At 42.6% G+C, this 18,977-nt stretch overlaps 1 protein-coding gene and 1 long non-coding RNA gene across 7 annotated transcripts in view; one reads left to right on the forward strand and one right to left on the reverse strand.

The window, feature by feature from the left end:
* Window positions 1-18,977, forward strand: part of FHOD1 (formin homology 2 domain containing 1) — a 103,170-nt gene that overhangs the window by 59,749 nt on the left and 24,444 nt on the right. For 2 of the 5 annotated variants that reach the window (XM_069966268.1, XM_069966272.1), the window contains exons 3-14: window positions 1,341-1,405; window positions 1,741-1,808; window positions 2,134-2,239; window positions 2,368-2,462; window positions 2,689-2,800; window positions 3,155-3,249; window positions 6,641-6,664; window positions 6,822-6,965; window positions 9,862-10,229; window positions 10,712-10,822; window positions 15,722-15,745; window positions 17,458-17,511. In XM_069966268.1, the coding sequence (XP_069822369.1) occupies window positions 1,341-1,405; window positions 1,741-1,808; window positions 2,134-2,239; window positions 2,368-2,462; window positions 2,689-2,800; window positions 3,155-3,249; window positions 6,641-6,664; window positions 6,822-6,965; window positions 9,862-10,229; window positions 10,712-10,822; window positions 15,722-15,745; window positions 17,458-17,511 (1,266 nt within the window). The remainder of the gene's footprint in view (window positions 1-1,340; window positions 1,406-1,740; window positions 1,809-2,133; window positions 2,240-2,367; window positions 2,463-2,688; window positions 2,801-3,154; window positions 3,250-6,640; window positions 6,665-6,821; window positions 6,966-9,861; window positions 10,230-10,711; window positions 10,823-15,721; window positions 15,746-17,457; window positions 17,512-18,977) is intronic. The other 3 variants (XM_069966269.1, XM_069966271.1, XM_069966273.1) reach the window with 3 other exon arrangements.
* Window positions 16,144-18,977, reverse strand: part of LOC138788421 (uncharacterized) — a 36,923-nt gene continuing 34,089 nt past the window's right edge. For both annotated transcript variants that reach the window (XR_011362601.1, XR_011362600.1), the window contains exons 2-3: window positions 17,329-17,451; window positions 16,144-16,530 (exon numbers count right to left, since the gene is read on the reverse strand). This is a non-coding gene — a long non-coding RNA (uncharacterized lncRNA). The remainder of the gene's footprint in view (window positions 16,531-17,328; window positions 17,452-18,977) is intronic.

Raw genomic sequence — 18,977 nt, forward strand, 5'->3', positions numbered from 1 at the left:
TTACACACCGTCAAAATCACAGCCCATTTTATTAGACAGCCGTCGTTTGACACCAAATAATGACTGTTTTAAAAATGGTCGTTTTAAAATAACGGCCGTTATTGGACTTTTAATGACAACCCCCCCATTAAAAATGGCCGTGATTTTGATGATGTGTGTGAACATAGCCTTAAGGGCCTATTACACCAGCAGATATCTGACAGATTTTTACATCCAAGGCCAGGAATGGGTTTGAAAAGGGGTAAAATCTCAGTCTTTCCTTTATGACCTGCTCTCTGTTTATAGTCTGTTCCTGGCTGAAAAAAATCTGTCAGATAATCTGTTAGACATCCGTAGGCTGTCTGGGATAGACCTGTAGCTCGTTCATCCTGTTCCTTCTGGTTCAGGAATAGAATATCGCAGCTGTAGTGAAGACTGACACACATGTACGCAGAGGTATAGACTGTAAATTTGCATTATTATAAATCTGGGTGACACCCTCTGTAAGATGTGTAATGGCAGCCATTTGGGCTCGCTACCCAGCCTACAGTATTTTACCCCATTTGTACAATTATAAGAATACAAATGATTAGGGGACCGGTTTAATGTTTATAGGATACAGGGTAGCCTAATCTTCCATAGAAGAGTTATTTAACCCATAACTGACTGTTTGTGACATTGCTTCCCCCTCTGGCGGAGTACAGAACTGTTAGCACATTCTACAGACCTCTTTAGCTCACACATATGACCCTTCCGGACAATTGCCGGCTTCCTGTTATTAAAGCTATTGTTTTCATATTGTTTTGATTTGCTTCCTGGAATGAAAACTCTTACTGTGCCTTAGAAGTCAGCGGACTAAAGATCCCAGCATAACAACATGGTATGTAGTGTAGTGGGTACACGTGTAGTCCATAAATGATTACAGCTCAAGAGTGCCTCTTCTGGCCATACTGTGCACTGCAGCAAGATATTACTGTGACTCACTAGATGTAAAATTTATTTTGTCACGTTACCAGTTGTGCGTTTCCTGTAAAATCACAGTCATTACCCTAAAATTAGCAAAAACAGTGGGTTCTTGCCATGTGATAAATACAAATACATATAGTTTCATGTAATACTGTAGAGAGAAAAAGAAAGACATGCCAGAGTAGGCTGCGCCTCTGTATAAATTATTTTATTATTATCACCTGATCCTCAAAAAGCGCAAATACCTTTATGCAGTCAAGGCTAAAAAAGATCAAAGATGGACAGAGACCTGTAGTTCTTCAGTAGCTGTCTTATTATCTGTGTTGAGTAATTCTGAGTATCTTTTATAAAATATATGGCTTTTATTGCATGAATCCTATTTTTTTTTCCCTCAGCAAAGGCAGACGACCGACGCTGATCATCCGGACGCAGCTGTCAGTGAGAGTCCATTCGATTCTAGGTAAGTCGCCCATTAAATATTACTGGACAGAGACTTGGCAGTCTTGCAGATCACAGATGGATTAGTATATACAGATGTTCTGCTGAGCAGCAGCCCAGGTCTCTCTCTTAGTAAGGCTCAGTGAGCAGCTTTGTCATTCCAGACTTTTGGAGGGAGATGTGGAGCAGCCGCTTAGGATAGAAACGCCTACTTATGATCCTCTAATATTAGTACCGCTGCTCCCAGATTCCATTATTGTGGGAGAATAACCCGAGGGTGGAGTTAGGATGTGAAGATCTTGGTGCAGCATGGAATCTGTGACACGCCACTTACTTTTTTTCCTTCTAACTTCACAGAAAAATTATACAACTCCAATGGTCCGGAGTTACGGAGGTCACTCTTTTCTCTTAAGCAGCTTTTCCAGGTAAGAATTCTTTGCTGGATGTCTTGGATGGGGGAGGGGGATTCGTTGCGCAAACCAGATGCTTAAGGAATCCATCACCACTTTTAGTTACCGCTTGGTCACTAAATCAGTACAGTGAGGACCCCTAAAGGTCGCTGTGTTAGTCCTGCTACCCCAAGAATGTGAATCATAGGCTAGTACCCTCATTCTCTAAAAGTTCCATGTAAAAATACCACATAGAGCACATTGACTTTAGATTGTGGCACTAAAAGCTCCAGCATGCACATTTATAACCCCTCATGATTTATTGTTACTTAATACACTTACGACTTCATTCCTTTCATAGGAAGACAAAGATCTGGTTCCAGAATTTGTGAATTCAGAGGGACTAACATGTCTAATTAAAGTCGGAGCTGAGGCTGACCAGAACTACCAAAACTACATCCTTAGGGGTAAGTATCCAGTGTGCAACCAGCCAGAGGCTCTCCATGATGTCCTCTTACTGCACAGTTTGAAGAAAATATCCGCTCTTTGTATAAAATTAAATAAAGTTTAATATACGTTTTGTGTTTGATTGCAGCTTTGAGTCAGATCATGCTCTTTGTGGATGGTATGAATGGAGTGATAAATCACAATGAGACGGTTCAGTGGTTGTACACGCTCTGCGGCAGTCCGGTAAGTTACCGTATCCAGCAGTCACCAGACACTTGATTTTACTTTACAGATTGTTCTAGAACAATTTGTTTTTCTTTATTTCCTGTACAGACGTCCCCATAGATGGTGCCAGCAATACTTTACACTTCACCTTGTTTCTGTTTCCCATAAAATTTAACTCAACAAGCTATGAAATAAAGCAGATCTTGAAAAGCGAAGTCCTAACTCTCCTTCTCTGCCCCTGCAGTACCGCCTGGTGGTAAAGACAGCCCTGAAACTGCTGATTGTATTTGTAGAGTACACAGAATCCAATGCCCCTCTCCTTATCAGAGCCGTAAATACTGTGGATCAGAACCGAGGTAAGTCTTCTTTTATACCTTGGCAGCTCCGATTATTGCACACGCTAACATCTGCAGGACTCATGTCTGGCTCATACTGTGTCAGGTGCAAGCAGGACATCCAAGGCTGCCCAGATCCTCACATCTGCTGTTTACGTTGCTTCGTCCTCTCTTAACCCCACAAATCTAGTAAATGTCCGCTCCGTTATAGGGTGTACAGAGTCTTCCTGCACCTCTATATGCTCTTTATTTAGCCACTTAAAGGGCCAAGAAAGATCACATATAAAACATTGTGTTTGAAGAAGAGCCCATTTGTCAGTCACTGTATATTACATTATCAAAGTTACAATCTATTATTTTACACCTTGTATCTAGGTACCAACCCATGGTCAAACCTCATCGATATCCTGGAAGAGAAAAATGGGGCAGATTCAGAGCTGCTGGTGTATGCCATGACACTCATCAACAAGGTAAGCCTGAAGGGTTGGTCCTGCGCAGAGCACGTATGGCGCCACTAGCAAATGACTGGCACAAGCATTGACATGGCAGCTGTGAATGTGCTCACCCCAGGGTTATTGCTGAAACTGCTTTCTCAATAGTCTTATGTGCCAAAGTAAACAGTATGCGCTACCCCCTAGGCCATTTCTCTTGCCTGCCCTGACACTGGCTGTACCCCTTTTTAATGCCAGGCCCTGAGAGCTTACACCCAACTTCTGCATGGGAATGAGAACTTCCTTAAAATGCTTATCACCCTCTGGTATCCTATTGTGACGGTATGTCATGGTATTTGTGCAACACAAAGATGTATCGTGACGTAAAGCCACATAGGGACAGTCTTGGGCATCATTCATTTCAGTGGCCTAAATGTAGTCAGCCAGTGAGTATGTTTAGGTCATTTTCATAGCATATAAGTGTTTTATCTCAGACTCAGAAGTGCAGCACACCATACAACAAATTCCCCGAACACAGCCGCTGAAATGAATGGGGCCCATGCCTGTCTGTACATGCCTATATTGACAACTTATGTTTACAACACCTTCAGTAATGATCGGAAAAATTGTTCAGCCAACAGTTATTTCTCCTTTCATCCTTATATACATGATTTTCCTGTGTATTTTATGGGAGGGGGAGGGGTAAGCCACAGCCAGACATCTCTGACAGTGGCTTTACTTTCTGAGGACAAAGGCATTGGGCAGTGGTATTCCATCATGCCTAATCCCTATGTTCACTGACACCATCAGTTAGTGGAGTCTTAGTTGAACCCCCATACACTTTATATTGATGGGAGGACCTTTATGCATCTCCCACTGAAAGTCTTCGGTTAGCTGCCCCTAGTGATAGCTGCAGACAGCCCTCTAGAAGACTGATAATCCAGATCTGATGTTTTAATATACATTTCTATCCTGACCCTTTGGTATATTGTATAGATTCCGAGCAGCTGTCTATCTTGGATGCAGCAAGCTGTCCATTGGAGTTTAGCTGCTGTATTATACTAAGACTACACTGCAGTCCACCACTAATGTGTAATGTGCTGCAGACCCCCACTGAGTAAGCCTCTTATATTTGGCAATACATGAAACACTGCCCTATTTGTGAAACAATTCTTCCACTTTGTTGTCAATCCAGACAACCCGGCACGTGGTAGACAATAAGCATGACAGCATTTATTATCATTATGATGGAGCTGGGAAATACTGTATCTTGTTTTCCATATCCAACCCAGATCTTTTAACACTGGGGAGATAAGACTTGTGGTAGCTTAGTGTTTGTAATAGTTGCATCACATATACACAGTCCTCAGTGAGCTGAACAGGTACAAACTCTCATACTTTTTACCTACACTGATACATTTGAACAGATTATTTGAACAGGGGAGGGACTTGCTCTGTAGCAAACCCTCAGCTGTGAGATATATCCAGTTTGTGCAGATTTACATTTCCTCCTTGACATCAAGCATCCTTGAAAAAGGTGGGGAAGTAACCACAAAGGAATACTAAAGAGAACTTTTCTATATGCAACAAGCTGCCTTCACAAGTAATTGGAAAACCTCTTTTATTGGGTATTCCCATCTTGTCAAGTGATGGCATATTATGATTTGCCTTTGTTTTGATTGGTGGAAATTTGACCACTGACATTCCTACATGCTCTATAAATGGGGGGGGGGGGGGGGGTTGTCTCTGTGCTGTGTTCCATTTTCTCTGCCTTCAGTGCATCAACATCGTGGCCCCCTCATCCTAAGGGCCCATTCACACTGAGTAAAAGAGGCAAAATTTCAAGCGGACGCCTGTTACATTGATTCACTGCGATGCCTCACATGCCTCCGCTCTTGGACGGTCATGTCAATTCTTTGAGGAGAGGCTCGGGAGGCATCGTATTGAATCAATGTGACAAGCAAATTTCAAGTGACGTCTGCGGTGCAGCGTCCAATTGGAATTCCGCCGCTTTTACTCAGTGTGAATGGGCCCTAAGCTGGCTTCACTTGGGCATATTCCAGCAACTTAAATACGTCTGTCTTTAGGACACAAGTCCCAGCCTGACCAGGCCAGAACTTCTGTCTATGATAAGGGCTTGTATATTCAGCAAAAATATGTCCATGTGAAGCCAGCCTGGGCATCCATAAATCAGTAATAATAATAGTAATATGCCATCACTTTATAACATAGGAATACCCCTCTTACTATCAATTTAAGGAGATCTTCTATATCTACCAAAGCTACAAAAGTACAAAAATAGCCAACGTCCATTGTGCAGCAGAGTGTTTATTCACATCTCATAACTCTTAGCCACATTTCTCAGCCTTTTGTCTGGTAAATTAGTATAGACAGAATAAATGACAAAATCAGACTTTGTCACTGTGTCATGTGACAGATACGCTGCGTTCACCATATGTTTTATAGCAGAACAGTCACCTCATCAGAGTCCGCCCTCTCACCCTATTGTATTTTACATCTTCAGTCTGCGGAGCTGGGATGATATCCATCATCTGCAGCCAACACGATAAAATAACATCCAAGATGCAGAATACCAAACATAGGAAATGAGCAGAATTTAAAGGAAAATCTCTTCTAATATTTAAAAAGCAGTAACAGCAAATATCACTGCAATAGAAAACATTCCTCTTGTCATTGTGAACCCCGAATTTCCCTTCATCATAGCTCCGGAAGGTGTTCCTAATCCAAAGGCAGTGGAAAAGAATATCTCAGAGTTTACTCTTGCCCCTGCTGGGTATTGCAGTGTATTGCTAGATTTAAAGGGGTTTTCCAGGCAAATTAATTAGTCTGTGCAGTAAAACAATAAAAGCTAGAATACTCACCTCCCCTGCTACTTCAGCTATAAGATCTTGTGGTCCCCGCTTTGGTCCTGTTATCTTTCCTTCTGGTGACATTGCCTGCTTTGCCCAGTGATTGTCATATACCCAGCTATTAGATTTGCCCGCAAAGCCCCTTTAAATGATGACCAGAAGAGGAACTATAATTTAATTTAGACTTCTGTTTATATGGTATTTTCATGAGTGAAGCTGAAATAAATGAATATACTATATTCCATTTGCCTACAATTTCCCTCCCTAATCCAGCTACCATACAAAATTAGCCATAGATTCAGAGAAAATAGTGCCCCACAGTGGCCATATTACCATGAAATACTATAGCAACAATTTTCAGTACTTGTACAGGTCGGTGGACAGAACCTCCTTATTAATACTTGAAATGTGCAGGGAATTCCTCTAATCCTAAAACGTGCCGATGACCGGACCAGAATGCGCTTGCTGCTGTGTGTGCTGTGGCACTAAGCATGAATGTGAAATGTGCTCAATAATGTTCTGTTCCCAAGAGCCTCTAATCCAGCTGTTGTTTTTTTTAGCAAATCCAATTTTCAGGAAAGCAGGTGAGTCTGTCCCGCAGTGGAGCCCTTACTGAATGAACCTCTGTTGATGTGCCGAAGGGACTGTTGATATATCCCTTTAGAGTAGAGTAATGTTGATGGTGGCTAGCACATTTGATAGTGGGCCAGTGCCTCACAGATTATGTTTTTGTTTGCACAGACACTGGGAGCTCTCCCGGATCAAGACTCCTTCTACGACGTAACCGACTGTCTGGAGCAGCAGGGAATGGAGAAGCTCATCCAGCGGCACATGAACAACAAGGGAACAGACCCAGACCTTAAGCAGCGGCTAGCTCTGTATGAGGTTAGTCAGTGGAGCTCTGAAATGTGTCGCCGCAGGCTGCAGTGTAATGTCTTCTGAGTGACATGAGAGATGTTACATCTACTGCTTACTCATCACAACCCCAGGAGACGTCTCCTGCTATATCAGCTATCAGGGTTGTTAGTGATGAGCTGTTACCGAGAAGGAAATCCCGCTGCACCTCTCAATGATGGGAGCCATCACTATCTTCTTACTGACACTGCATTCCTAACATGCTTTTTAGAAACACCCTCCCCAGACATTGTCATGACAGACATTAAAGTCTAACGTCACTATAGAGTGATTAGTTGACAGAAATTCTGGGAAAATATGGGAATAACCTCTCTGACAGCTCCCACATCTCATAGGAGTAACCCTGATGCTGTAATTAACATTAAGGAACTGCTGTTTTAGCGAGTCCCTTATGCAGTCACCCCTAAACGTGTCCATACACCTTCAGTTATTGACCTTTAGTTGTCTCTCCCGTCTTATCCCCATTTTCCTCATAAACAGGAACATACAGCATGGCCGAGCATTTCTCCCCCTTTCTCCACCGACATCATTTGTGATGGAAAGACCCCTCTTTTCTTTGCCATTGGCTTAAGAGGGTCCTGTGTCAAGCAAAGTTTAGCACTGTACAGTGTGTGCAGTTTTTAAAATCGGAATCTCTTAGCCATTCTTTCCTTGTTCAGTACCTCCACAGAATTTGCTTTGATGATTTGCTTTCTGGGGACATTTATCTTTATACCAGGCGTTTTACAGTTCTGTGATGTAAGAAAAACTAAATTACCTATTCCTATACACATACTGGGTGCTCAGGTAAGCAGATGTAGAAATGCTCCTTTGGTTGATATCTTACGGCATCTTTGGAGCCTGTTTTAAAATTTTCCGACATCCTCCCTACCCATTCAGCTGCAGCAGCTGCTGTAACTTCAGGCCACCACCTCCTCTAGAATGACTGACAACTGGAGGAGACAGGTCTGCCTGAAGAAACAGCGGCGAGACGGGAGAGATGGTGAGCAGGATGCCGGATCACACAGCAGCATAAAAGGTATGTATGCATGCACTAGTTATGTGATCTGGAAACTGACAGCATGGATATATGCATATATGTGCTGTCGGCTTCCATCACCACATGATGGATACAAGGACCACTTATGTGGCCCTGCTGCTCAATTATTGTGCTATGTAAATGGCACTGCAAACAAGCCCCAATCTCGCTGATCGACACTGGTTTACATCCTTGCACGGTCCCATGTCGAGCCTATAAAAGGACCCTTACCCAAATTGTCTCTTATTAGTGATTACTATTTAGATAACACAGAAGTTAAAGGGTTACCTAGGCTTAGAAAAACATGGCTACATCTTTCCAGCATCTCTCCTGCCCTTAGTTTGGGTGTGGTTTTGCAGCTCATTTCCATTCAAGTGAATATCTCTGAATTGCAATACTACACACAACCTGGGAACATGTGTGATGTTGTTTTTGCACAAAAGTAGCTGTTTTTTTTCTAATCCTGGATAACATCTTATAATATGCATCATGAATCCTGGCATGCTTGCCTTCAGTGCATGCCTGGTGGATATGTGTATGCTGCAGGCTATCAAAGTGAGCTGTGCCTTGTGACTCACTGTGAGATGGTCACTTCCCCTTGTCACACGTGGGTATATTTCATTAGTAATGTTGCATACTGTTTACCTTGAGTGCACATCCTCTGTGACACTGGATGGGAGACAATGATGTAATATAAATGGCAGATGTTTCATCATGTAGTGACGTTTTATCATGGCTGAAGCTAACAGCACATCCTGAACAGAAGTACAGCATAGTGATCTGGCCATCATGCCACCGACACAGATGGGAATGGCCTCTCATAGAACTAAATTCCTCCATTTTGTTTCACTTTTTCATTGGCTAAGGGTCCTATTCCACGGGCCGAGGAGGGCCCGATCAACGATGTAAACGAGCGGCGATCTGCTAGATCGCCACTCGTTTACTGGACCTATTCCACGGCCTGATGATCGTTGAGCGAGGGCTGCAAGGGCATCGTTACCGATGTCCTTGCAGCCCTTGCAGCATCATACATTACCTGTCCGGGCTTCTTCTCCGCGCTGTCTTCATCCCCTGTCCCGCACGCTCTATCTTCAGAATGGCCAGTCAGCTGACAGGCCACACTCAGCCAATCACAGGCCGCGGAGGCCCCCGCGGAGCTCCGTCAGCTGACCGGCCATTCTAAAGATAGAGCGCGCAGGACCTGCGGATGAAGACAGCGCGGAGAAGAAGCCTGGACAGGTAATGTATGCTGCTGCTTCTTGTGAAATCGTCGGTCGCCCGCCCGCCGCGCACCACTATTCAACCGTAGCGATGCGCGGTAAGGGAACGGTGATTTTAGGTCTGGCCCTAAATGAATGATCAGCCGATGACACGATCATCGGCTGATCGTTCTCTCTATTTCACCGAACGATAATCGGCCGAATCGGGCCAAATGGGGCCGATTATCATTACTGTGGAATAGGGCCCTAAGTCCTGCTCTCACAGCTGCAGTGTATCAGTGCCATCTTGGCCCTGAAGCGGTTTCTGTTGCTAATAATACTAATTACAAGAACTTATGTCTATAAGTATTGGAATAGATGTCTTTTTCTTTACATAGGGACAATATATTCTGCAGCAATGTACACAGTCTCTTTTCCCAATGGTGCTTACAATCTAATCCCCAATAAATCATCAGTATGTCTTTGGAGTGTGGGAGGTGTGGGTACTCAGATGCAAACCCAGGGAGAATACACAAACTCCACCCATGTCTTTGCTCCCACTCTTTATTTTACACCTTTACAGTTATTATGTGCAGCTTCTGACATATGTTTATTAATAGTTATGGGGGGCCTCTTGTGTTTGGTGCAGAGTGCTTTAAGACTGGAGGATGGTGACAATGAGGAGTCCTCTCGTAAGGATCGCAGAAAAAACTCCCTTGGGGTAGATGAGGTTCGACGCTCAAGACGCTCCCTTGGCAACAGTGCAGAAGTTTGGGCAAAGATAAACAACAACACAACCACCACCACAACAACAGTAAAGCCCCCCACTGAGAACAGTATAAGCCTGCAGAATGCTGCCAAACCATGCGCAGTGCAGAAGCCTTCCGTATGCATTGTGCCCCCTTCGCCGCCAAAACAGCCGCCATTAGAGAAAATACGGCCTCCCAGCCCTCCAAGCTGTAACATGGAACAGAATGTGGAACCAACAACCCCTGAAGTGACGACACCAACCAAGACGTAAGTGCAAATCTGCAACAAACTCATTAGAGCAGCAAACACTGATTGGAGATGCAGTAAGAATGTAACTGTGGAGATGCATGGGTTATATGTGTGCCTGGGCCCTTTCACCTGAGGAAGCCTAAAGGCCACTCTACCTCATAAGAGGGAAGCAGTGGCCCGGCATTGTTTAGGAGCCCTGGTGCCAATTTTGCAGTAAGGCCCCCTTGCTGTACAATACGTTCATCATAACAGAGGAATTAATAGATTGTGTGATGTGTGCCGCTATGCTGCCCCCTAGTGGTAATATGAGCTTTCCATCTGTTTAGTGGGTTTTAACATTATAGAATTGTTTTAAGTTCTCTACAATAATTTAAATTCACACACACTGTATGTTTATGTTGGATACATTTACATTCGGCAATTGTACTGCGTATTGTTTCATGCTGAGTATTGTGTCTACTTGACAGGTCTTTACAACTAAACCTGTTCTTGTTCTATAGGTTAAGCCCTGAGAACAGTGTTGTACATAGCAGTGCTGCCAATGTCTCCCTATCCAGATGTGCATCGGATGTAGACAAGGTTCCTGTAGTCAGTGACCGGAGTATATTTAAGTAAGTAACCTTTGACTGTAACATACCCGCTGCACCACTTCTCTGTGTAGTTTTAATAAGACATTGTGTCTTCAGTGTCTTGGTCACACCTCTATTGCACTTCCAAGCAAACATTAGAAGCATTTTTTTGGTAATTGATGCCTCACACAACTACAATAAAGGTATGGTAGCCCACTGCTTACATAGCTACCTGTATGTAACCGTGTAAGCAGTGTGGGACATTTTCTCAGCTAGAAAAGTGGAAATAACTTTTTAAGCTCTGGTAGATGTTTTTCTCTCATCTCCTTCCATACTCAAAGGCGATGTTCACACATAGTAAAACACCGGCTGATCTGTGACCCGGTGTTACTGAAGATCATCCCAGCCAGATGATCTTAATTTCTGATGAATTGGGATGCGGGCGCATAATTGTGTGCCCGCATACCAATTCATTGCTGCACACAATGGCCGCATGCTCCATTATGTGATTCAATGAATAGCAGCCGCAGACAACTGACATGTCAGTTTTTCGTAAGGCCGGTTAGAATCCCAGCCAGAGTGTATACGCTCCGGAAAGGATCCCATTCAATCCCATACATTGTGTGTTTTGTATAAATCATGTGTGTTGTGGCAAATTACAAAATATACGTTGTGTGAACATAGCCTAAGACCGTTTTCAATAGCTTGGTAGAGTTTTATGGTTTCTAATTTACTAGCTAATTTGGGGGACCACAAGAGGGTGACACTTAATAGATCCTCAGAGATAAGGACAAACTCCATTTGAACCCACTGGCTATTTTGGTCCTGTATCCACCATAATCTCCTCTTTTCAAATATTGCGGTTTTATAATTTAACTATATTGGGACAGACCATCCCTCCCTCTTCCGCTTTTTTTAAGTAATAATTTGCTGCTATCCTTTGGTGTTTTTTTTTCTCCTAATAAAAGCTAGAAGAATTTGTTGGTTTTCTTTGAGATGCTTATCAGGTATTTTTAAGGGAATATTTTGAAAATATTATAGAATTTTTGGGAGCATCATCACTTTGTTATGGCTATTCCTTCCTGCCCATAATGCTGGGTAGTGTGAAAAATCCTTTATATTTTGATGTAAAGTTGTTTTCATTTTTATTTTATTTATCTGTTGTAATTTTTGAGTAGGGAAACCTAATGTTATTGCTAGGTAGAGATTCCTTGGCTAAGCCACTAAAAATGGTAATATGTTTTTATTTGATTTATAGAGTCTATAGACAGGTTCATCCCTAATGCCATACATATTAAGTAATATTAAGTTTAAAATATGAGATCAGGGAGAACCTTTGTAACAAGTTCATAACAATAAGGACCGATTTTAGTGGATCTGAGAGTTTGTATTTTATCTAAAAACAGGGCTATTTTTTGTTCTCCTACACCTACCATTATACCTCTAAGGGTGCCCTCACATACAGGTTTTTTGTGGCGTTTTTTATGCCACAAAAAAACACCAATGCGGTGAATGCCGTTTTTCTGGCGTTTTAGCCACATTTTTGGCCCTAGTCTCTTTGAGACTTTGGGCATTTTTTCGGGTCGGCGGTTTTCCCCGAAACACGGGTCAAAATGCCGACCTGAATGCACCCGCTCCAGAAAGGCTGCAGCAGGAACGCTGCTTCAGCCACTGATTGACTGAACAGCGTTCCTGCTGCAGCCACTGATGATGGGGCAGATTATTTGAAGAAGCAGAGCCTGGCAGTATCTCAAAGATCGAAGACATCGGTGGTGAGTATAAATAGGGATCCCCTTCTCTTCCCCAGCACTGTACCCATCCCAGCAAGGAAGTGGGGCAATTACCCCTTCCTTGTTGGGATGGGTACATTGTGACATCATTGTGGTCCCCATGGGGTTATTTGAGGATGTCATGCATCCTTATTTAACCCCCTGGGGGCCACATTGTTCAGTCTGACATACAAGGGATATGTTTTTCACATATTGGTATCCTGTGGATTACGTCGGATTCGTTGGACTACATTGATGACCAGCTTTGTTTGTTTTTTTTTAATGAAATGGTCAACGAGGGGTGTGTGGGTGTGCTTTTTAAAATAATATACTTACTTTTCTCTATTGTTTTTTTATTTATATTTAATTTCAGACTTAGTAGTGGAAGCTATCTGATAGAAGGCATCCATTACTAAGTCAGGGCCTAGTGTTAGCTGATATAAAATGGCTTACACTAACCCCCCCCAATATTACCCCAGTACCCAATGCCACCAGGGGTACTGGGAAGAGCCGGGTACCAGTGGTCCAGGAGGGTCAAATTTGGTGCTCCTGGACTGAGTGGTAGCAGGCTAGTATTATGAGGCTTGGAAGGGCCTAAAAAATGCCCCCCCCCCACCCTGGTATTACTAGGCTGCTGCTGTTTGGTTTTTTAACCTGGCTGGTTATAGAAATAGGGGAAACTTTATGTTTTGTTTTTCTAATTATTTATTTATGAGAAAAAATTGCATAGAATTTCCCCTATTTCCATAACCAGCCAGGTTAAAAAAACCAAACAGCAGCTGCCTAGTATTATCAGGGTGGCGAAAGGCCATTTTTTTAGGCCCTTCCCAGCCTAATAATACTAGCCTGCTACCGCCCAGTCCAGGAGCTCCAAATTTGGCGCTCCGGGACTACTGGTACCCAGCTCTTCTCTGTACCCCTGGTGGCATTGGGTACTGGGGTAATATTGGGGGGTTAGCTTTAGCCATTTTATATCGGCTAACACTAGGCCCCAACTTAGTAATGGATGCCGTCTATCAGACAGCTTTCACCACTATGTCTGAAAGTAAAGATAAATAAAACACAACACAATAGAGAAAAGTATTTTATTTAAAAAAGCACACCCCTCGTTGACCATTTTATTAAAAAAAAAAAAACAAGGCTGGTTATCGACTTAGTCCAACGAATCCAACGTAATCCACAGGATACCGATATGTGAAAAACAAAAGTGAAAAAAACACCAGAAAAAGGCCAGGAGCAGAACACCCATCATTGTGACAGATATTTTGCACCTTACAGTAGGCAGCATCTTTGCAGATGCTGCTTACAGTTTTGCACACAAGGGGTTAAGTATTGATGCATGGCATCCGTACTTAATCCCTTGTATGCCAGACTGAACAATGTGGCCCCTAGGGGGTTAAGTAAGGATGCATGGCATCCTCAATTAACCCCATGGGGACCAAAATGATGTCACAATGTACCCATCCCAACAAGGAAGAGGTTAATTGCCCCCCTTCCTTGCTGGGATGGGTACAGTGCTGGGGAAGAGAAGGAGAGCCCTATTTATACTCACCACCGATGTCTTCGATCTTCGAGATACTGCCAGGCTCTGCTTCTTCAAATAAACTGCCCCATCATCAGTGGCTGTACCCCCCCACCCCCACCCCCACCCCGTAAAGGAGCACAGTTTGGTCCACAGGGGGTTCAGGTAACTGCTTATTATCCTTTTTGTCCCAATTTTTGGGGTATTTCAGAGCCAGTTATCAGTTTTCCTCAAAATACAGTATGTACAACATACAATGGTCGTCCTGGAACCAATTACGGTAATGTTGTGACTTGAGGGACCACTGTATTAATTCTCAGGAACTACTGTCTGATTCTAGTTTTGTGATAAGGATGAGAAATTGTTTGCCATTGAGACGTATTTCCGTTTTTCTTCATATGCATTGCAAGGTCTTTGTACTGTTATAAGGTGAAAAGAGACATAGGAAGCTATAGAGATTTGCCATTCTCTAGTCTACTATGCAGCAGTGTAATGTCTCTCCTGTTACTGACAGCTGATGGGAACCTTGGATCCTAATGTCTTGTAAGGCAGTAAACTGCTTGCTGTCGGCTCTTGTATAGTTCCCAGAAAGGGGGCAGGGAGTGAAGGGGGAAGCCTTTTGTCTTGCACTTGTTACCATAGTAGTGGACGGGGCTTTCTCCGCAGGCCTCTCTATTCAGGACCTCGTCCTGTTCCTGCAGACATGATGTGAAGGTGAGTCCTGCTACGTTTAGGGTGAGATGAGCTCCTGATCACGTAAAGCTCAGGAGCTGGCAAGAAGTCATAGAATAGGAGCAACGTCCATGTAGAGGGGTGCAGCACTGTTCCCCACTCTGGGATTACAAGTGCAGATCAATGGCCATTGTGCTGAAATCCCACAGAACAAAAAAGAACAAGTCTAGGAGAGCAGAGCATGGGAGTAGTGTGAGGAGGTGGGGGGTGTACATGCAGCTCTCCCTGGGTGGGCAGCACTAAAGAATGAGGATACCCAGTCCACTGTTACTATTAAAGAGATGGCTGCTATTTGTATCCATATTTCCCATACAGTATAGAATAGAGTGAGCAGTGAACACAGCCACCTCTTAGAGTCTACATTAATGGGCGTCCTGGTGGTCCCACTCAGCAATTGAGGCGTCCTTTTAAAATGGGATAACCCTGTAAGTCTCTTCTTTTCTACATTTTTTGTGAATAAAGTTTTACTCTTTGTAAAATAGAAAGTTCTGCCACTTTCAAGTTCTTTCCCCATTTTCAACAATTCTGCTTCGTGCCTGCGAGTTAGAATATCTTTGTTTACAGCCATAGGCCAAACTCCTCCTGGCCTCGTCCTGCTTACACAGCTGCAGGTTTGCTACAAGTCTTTCCAGTCTAGACAGTCCATACTTTGCAATTATGTATTGTAAAAATCTGGAATCATGGAGGATTGAGTAGACTGGATACATTTGCAGCAAGGTCACGACTGGTTTTCTGAATGTAAATGGTAATGTTCTCATCCGCTGGAAGCATGTGAATATGGTCTAGATTGCAAGCTTTAGAGCTTCTCACTATACAAGTATTACGTAAGTTTTGTTTACATAAAAAATGCGTATTGGGGTCTGGTGGTCTATATGACTCTCTTTTGTCTTTCTTAACTCTTAAACCTTTTCTCTCCAGAATGAACCAAACAGAGCCTGTTTGGTAAGTGTTAGATGCTGCACGGACAGTGAGTGCCCCTACCCCCACCTTAACTGTTGCATTGCCGTTATCTGTTCCCGTACTAGCAGCCTTAATTGACCATAAGACCTTAAAGGCTCATTTTGCTGTGTTCTAAAAATGGAACTGGTGATGTGTGTGACAATGACACAATAATTCTGTGTCGGTGAATATAACCTGAGTCACTTTCTGATGTGTTTGTATGGACTGCTGTTGTGTCCTACTTCTTTGTCTTCCCTGCATTAATCCTTTTCTGTCCAGTCTTTCATCTTCCACACGAGAACTACAAGGAATCTTCCCTTCCCATCCTGAAATGCTTGATAGAAGAGGACAGTAGTGAGAACTAAGCTACCTAATCATTTAAGGTGTTGATCAGCGGCAGTATTTTTTATTTTTTGTTACATGTAAAATCAGTAAATTTACTTATACTTAGTTAAATTTTACAGGTATGTCCTGCTTTCAGCACCATCTTTATCCCAGCATTGCCATTTCTGCATTTATTCCAACACAAGCAGAGAGCTTCTCCTGCCCTCTGTGTCAGTGATGTGATGCGGTGGGGCAGACTATCTGGTTCACTTCACTAGCTACGCCAGCCCCCTTCTCTGTTTCTGAATCAGTTGTGACAAGGAAGCTGACTGGCTTAGCTATTAAATTGAGCCAGGCAGCCAGTCCTCTTCATCATGTCACCTGCTCTGAGAACGAAAAGTAGCTTTTTCTCTGTGGAGACCCTGGAAGCACGAAAGGAGAGGAGTGCTGAAACTGGGATATCACTGTAGAGTTGAACAAAAAAAGATATTAGAGAGTTCTCTTATTTTACATGTAATAAACAAAACAATTTTTCTGATGACCAATAACTCCCTCAACCTTCTTCACTGTAGTGTTTCCTCTTCAGTTCACTCTTTTCAAATAGTATGAAATTCTGTTAAACAGTTTCTGTGAAGGCTGGTAACAACCATTATGGCTACCATCACAGCTTCTAAAGGGGTCCTCACCCAGTCTTCCACAACCCCTTTGGCTCTGTACACACAGCTGTTACAGCTTCCATTAGAGCAGAAGTGATGGGGCAGTGCTGGACCCAATAAATAGTGAACTGAAACCGCATTTCACAAGCCCATTCGGTTCTGATATGGTGTCTCTTGTTTTAATTAGAAGAATAGCATGGTAGTGTGAACAGAGCCTTATATTATATTGCCGTAGAACCCAGTATGAACAGTCTGTAGCTCTATCCATCACACACCAGACAGTTAAGGATAGTTTCCAGACTGACTATGTGGGCTTTTTTTTACTTTTTAAAAAATCAGTTGGAAAACTAAAGTCATTAGCATGCCCCGATAACCCTTGGAGAACCATGGGTTGGAGACCACCAGTGTAGAGAGAACTGTTCTCACACATAAACATCCTGAACTTGTATTTTCTCTGTTAGTTTTTCTCCTGTTTACTGCTATTCAGTACATCAGAAAAGATGCTGGAGTTGACATTATCCACGTCTAATAATATAAGCTATTACGTCTATTTAAAAAAACAAAACTGTGCAATATAAAGGCCAAATGTCACTTCTAAAATATTACCTTCAATGTTGAAGATGTCTCCATTGTTAATGTGAAAGCGCATGTTCAAGTTACTGATCCCATAACACCACGTGTGGCATGCCATATGTCACCTGTCTATTACTTCCTCATAACCAATTCTTCCTGCAGGGAGGACAAGAATAATCATGTGTATGGGGACAAACCCATCCTGAAAAAGTTCCAGTAAGTAAAAACACAAAAACAAGACTAAACATTCAAATAATTTAATAACATGTAGCAGCGCCTGTACAGGAAAGGGATAGCCATGATCAACAGACTGTATGCCTCCAGCAGTGCTTTGGCTGGGTTTACATGTCACAGCTGTGATGTAAGGTTTTTCTAACATTAAATTTTGATCATATTCCCTCCACAGATTATACAGATTTAGTTCTTTGAGCCTCTCCTTTGATGCTCCAGGTTTACTTTGATGCTGAAATAGCCCACTATTTTATACCGAGACACTAGAGCCCCCTCTTTTTTTTCCTCTCTTCATTTTCCTCCATAAAACACAGATGTGGCCTTCTTGTGGTGTAGGACGCTGTTTTGCATGCCAAAAATCCATTTCTAGTTAGTGCTCCAATGATCAGTGACATTCAGCCAGTTAGGCTTGTATTAGACGGGCCGATCATTGTAGTAAATGAGCGCCAGTCTACTAGATTATTTTACTTAGCCTATTACACGGCTTGATTATCGCTCAGCAAGTGCTTCATGGAGATCAGTAGGGATGTCCTGCAGCCTAACTTTGTAAAATAAAAGTTCTTACTTAACTTCTCTACGCTCCCCAGTGTTCTCTTCACTCCTCACTCCTCGCACATGGAGGCTGTGGGGAGAAGTGGAAAAAACACTGGGGAGTGGGAAAAATAATGTATTAACTTTATTATTTTATCTACAGATTCATCAGCTGTTGGCTGTGCATCAATATTACATGTAGCAAGTCACACCCGGTGGCCGATGACTTATAGACACGATTAGCCAATGATCGTTGTCATCGGCCGATCGTTGTTTTTATTACACGGAGAGATGATCTGCCGAATCTGCCTGGTTCGTCAGGTTATCACTCTGTGTAATAGAACCCTTAGTAGTAAAATTAAGACTGGATTCAAGGTGTGACGAAAACATGGGTTTACCACAAATCAGTGAGGATTTCAAACTGATTAATAATGGCCAATTGGTTTTGCAGGTAAACAGCAGTTACCTACAAAATTGCAAGACCATTATCACTCATTTGCAAGACCATTATCACTCATTTGAAGCACTAACTAGACATAGCTTTTTGGCTTGCAAAATAGCAATCTACACTGGGAGGCGGTCACAGCTGTTCTTTTATGTTAAAAATGTAAAGGAAAAAATCTATATTGTCTTTTTTAATATTTTTTTCCGAACTACCTTTCCTGGGGCATATATTAACATCTTCCTTCCGAAGTACCCCTTCAAGAGCATGTTTACACATACTTACTCGTCTGTTTGTTAAAAGCTGCAGCCTTCAGCTATATATGTTTAAATAAGCAGCCCAAAATCTGCTGAGTATTATATACCTGTGAATATACCCTAAGGCTAAAAATGAGTTCAAAACACGGCTGTTATTAATTAACTTGAATATTAATAGCAGCTGCTATTTACACTTATTTTTACATTGTGTGTACATAGCT

Source organism: Dendropsophus ebraccatus, chromosome 4 (genome assembly GCF_027789765.1).
Source record: "Dendropsophus ebraccatus isolate aDenEbr1 chromosome 4, aDenEbr1.pat, whole genome shotgun sequence".
Taxonomy (NCBI): Eukaryota; Metazoa; Chordata; class Amphibia; order Anura; family Hylidae; genus Dendropsophus; species Dendropsophus ebraccatus.